Consider the following 3434-nt stretch of genomic DNA (forward strand, 5'->3'; position numbering starts at 1 on the left):
TGAAGCGATTGAAGACACACTTGAGAAGGTACATAAATTTGTTATAAGATGCCATCCTCGTTATGAAATTGTTAATGCAGGCTCTGACATTTGAGTTGTCTAATTAATTTGCAGGTTGTAAAGCTGCTTGCCTACATCAGTGATAAAGATCTCTTTGCCGAATTTTATAGGTAAAACCACTTATTTTAGTTTTGATGAACATTAATTATCTGGTATAATAAGGTTATTTTTGCTTCCGTTTGACAATTAGAGTTGCAAATGGATGGGCGGGTTGTTTGGGTTGACCGAAGCACTTTTACATGTAATATCAGCGTGTTAAACATGACTACAAAACATCATTTATTTACTGATGATATATTTGTTTGAATGAATTGATTTAGGAGATTCTATGCATTAAAATACACTTCAATTTGATGAAGTAAATAAATGTTTTAGGAGGTTCTATGCATTAAAGCTATCTTTTGCTATCACGCGCTTCATAGCGTATCACGCATATCTCGCTGTCTGTTAATTGGCGACTCCATAGCGTGATTATAGCGGGATTCTGACGACGAATTCCAGCTCCGGTGCTGCCATTTTAGCCGGAAACCAGGAAGAAGAAGAAGAGCGGCTGCTTGTTTTTTGTGTTTTAGCCTTTTAGGGTTAAATAATTCTATGTATTTTAACATTTAACCCCTCTATCTTTCACTAGTTTACTTTTAGTCTCTAAAACTTGTAAAAAGTTGCATAAAAAGTGTAAAGTTAGTTTGTGTATTTTTACATTTAACCCCCTCTATTTTCACTAGTTTACACCTGGTCTATAAACTTATAAATTTATACATAAAAAGTATAATAATAAATAGTATATATTATAAATAGCTATTTTTTATTTCTTAAACTTTAATTACCTTATCGCTAAACACGAAATAGCGCCAGTCGCTATCGCTACGTAGCATATAGGTATCTATATCTTGTTGTCGGTATTTGCTATTGATAACTATGAGTATAACCTGATTTTTTTACATTCTATTTGTAAGGGTAAAAAAAGCCACCTGTAACTTCTAAAGATGTATTCTACTTGCAGGAAAAAACTCGCACGGCGGCTTTTGTTTGACAAAAGTGCCAATGATGAGCACGAGAGAAGTATTTTGACAAAGCTGAAGCAACAATGTGGTGGCCAGTTCACTTCAAAGATGGAAGGAATGGTAAGTATGCACTAGCGATTAGAATCGCACCTTTAGTTTAAACTTTCATACTTAGTCATAAGTTATGTCATATAAATGATATTCTTGTTTTTCTGAATGATATGATTTAGGAAATTTTATGCATTAAAATACATTTTGGACCTGGTTCGACCCATCTGAATTGCTTTCCATATAGCTATTATTTATTCTAACAATTTGACGTGAGTGGGATAACGCATGACCCGAGTTAATCCATTTATCATTAACGGGTCAAAAATGTTGCTTCTAGTATTACTTTGTGGTACCTACATTATGTGATTGTAATCTCTCTCTATTCCCTCATTCTTGTGTATCTACTTTTCAGGTTACAGATTTAACATTGGCAAAGGAAAACCAATCCCACTTTGAGGAGTACTTGAGCAACAATTCAAATGTTAGTCCCGGGATTGACTTGACTGTAACCGTGTTGACGACCGGCTTCTGGCCAAGTTACAAATCTTTTGACCTAAATCTTCCAGCAGAGATGGTACTTCAACCGTTAATTCATCTTTATGAGAAAAACAATCATGTCTTGTATCTCTCTAGCATGTTTATTTGTTATCCTTTTCTTTTCTTTAGGTAAAGTGTGTTGAAGTTTTCAGAGAGTTTTATCAAACGAAAACAAAGCACAGGAAACTTACATGGATATATTCATTGGGTACCTGCAACATTAATGGGAAATTTGAACCGAAAACCATGGAGCTCATCGTCACAACCTATCAGGTTTCTTTGATAAACATGCTTTATGTATTAACTTATGTCATAGGTATACAATAAAAGGTTATTATTTAATATTGTTTTTGACTTTGATTGATGAAGGCATCTGCTCTACTACTGTTCAACTTGTCAGACCGATTGAGTTATCAGGAAATTATGAGTCAGTTGAACTTGTCAGATGATGATGTTGTTAGGCTTCTTCATTCTCTGTCGTGTGCAAAGTATAAGATTCTTATCAAGGAGCCAAATACCAAAACAATCTCTCCAACCGATTACTTTGAATTTAACTCCAAGTTTACAGATAAAATGAGGAGGATCAAGGTATGTGATTGTTCTTATTATATATATATATATATGTGTGTGTGTCTTTTGATTAGACCATCAAAGCATCATTTAGTTTACTTATCTATATGTTTAGATTCCTCTACCTCCTGTGGATGAGAAGAAAAAGGTAATTGAGGATGTTGATAAGGATAGGCGGTATGCGATTGATGCTTCGATTGTGCGTATCATGAAGAGCAGAAAGGTGTTGGGATACCAGCAGTTGGTTATGGAGTGTGTTGAACAGTTGGGCCGCATGTTTAAGGTAATTTCTTCTTCAAAATACTTAAATTTGACCAAAAAATATTGATATATGTATCGTTTAAGAAGTTAAAACAAACAAACTTCTAAACAAGAAATGGGCGTTCTTCAACCTGTTTGACCCGTTAAGATATTAAACATAAGTCGTGAATTGTTCCATATTTCTAACGTGAGGTTGAACTTGTGTAGCCTGATGTAAAAGCAATCAAGAAGAGGATTGAAGATCTGATAACACGTGATTATCTTGAAAGAGACAAAGAGAACCCGAACTTGTTCCGGTACTTGGCATGAATCTGTTTATGGTTATAGTTGGAGGTGATCAATTAGAAGCCCAAATGGCATGAATTTCGGAGTAACGCTGGTGCTTCTAAGTTTGATTGGCAGAAGGTTACCGTGTAGATGTTGCCAATGTTTTGGATTGATGATTGAACGACACCGTGACACGTATCTCTTTTAAGTTTTCTATAAGCCAATATGATGATGATGATCTTTGTTTGTGGATATTGTAATGTAATATTCTCTGTTTTGCTACTTACATTAGTTTACAGATGACAAAATTGGCTCACTTTTCATATTTGGCTTTATTATATGACTTGTTTTGTTGCTTGTATTGTGATGAAATTTCTGTTGAAAGGGAGTTGTGGTTTTCTGTATCTTGTAACTTGGTTATGAGATTATAACCCTTCCATCTCGAACAACAAACCCACCGTACTTTGTCATTGCAATAAGCTGTAATGATCGAAACTGTTGGTGTTGGTTGTGGTACGTGGTTTTGAGACATCAGAAAGGATTTACAAGAGCTTTTTATCTTCGTCTCTATAATTATACTACCTGATCTCCATCATTTTCAATTAAATAATAATGTTTTTTTCATTAATTTTATCATTATATTTTCACTCTCTACAAACAACCATTTCTCTATCCACTCGTAAC

At 34.4% G+C, this 3434-nt stretch overlaps 1 protein-coding gene across 1 annotated transcript; it reads left to right on the plus strand.

Annotated features, from left to right (window-relative positions):
- The first annotated feature begins 6 nt into the window (after positions 1-6).
- On the plus strand, positions 7-3111 carry LOC118485382 (cullin-1-like). The gene is made up of 8 exons (XM_035981450.1): positions 7-28; positions 115-170; positions 1064-1184; positions 1528-1689; positions 1782-1925; positions 2022-2240; positions 2338-2505; positions 2691-3111. The coding sequence occupies exons 3-8, from the start codon at positions 1173-1175 to the stop codon at positions 2790-2792; spliced, it is 807 nt and encodes a 268-aa protein (XP_035837343.1). The 5' UTR covers positions 7-28; positions 115-170; positions 1064-1172; the 3' UTR covers positions 2793-3111.
- The last annotated feature ends 323 nt before the right edge of the window (positions 3112-3434 follow it).

The sequence above is a fragment of the Helianthus annuus genome, chromosome 13 (assembly GCF_002127325.2).
Source record: "Helianthus annuus cultivar XRQ/B chromosome 13, HanXRQr2.0-SUNRISE, whole genome shotgun sequence".
NCBI lineage: Eukaryota > Viridiplantae > Streptophyta > Magnoliopsida > Asterales > Asteraceae > Helianthus > Helianthus annuus.

Excerpts from the sequence above, each read along its gene's own strand:
- LOC118485382 (XM_035981450.1), top strand. Across the intron at positions 2,241-2,337 it reads ATAAAATGAGGAGGATCAAG|ATTCCTCTACCTCCTGTGGA; the intron begins GTATGTGATTGT and ends CTATATGTTTAG. Across the intron at positions 2,506-2,690 it reads AGTTGGGCCGCATGTTTAAG|CCTGATGTAAAAGCAATCAA; the intron begins GTAATTTCTTCT and ends GAACTTGTGTAG.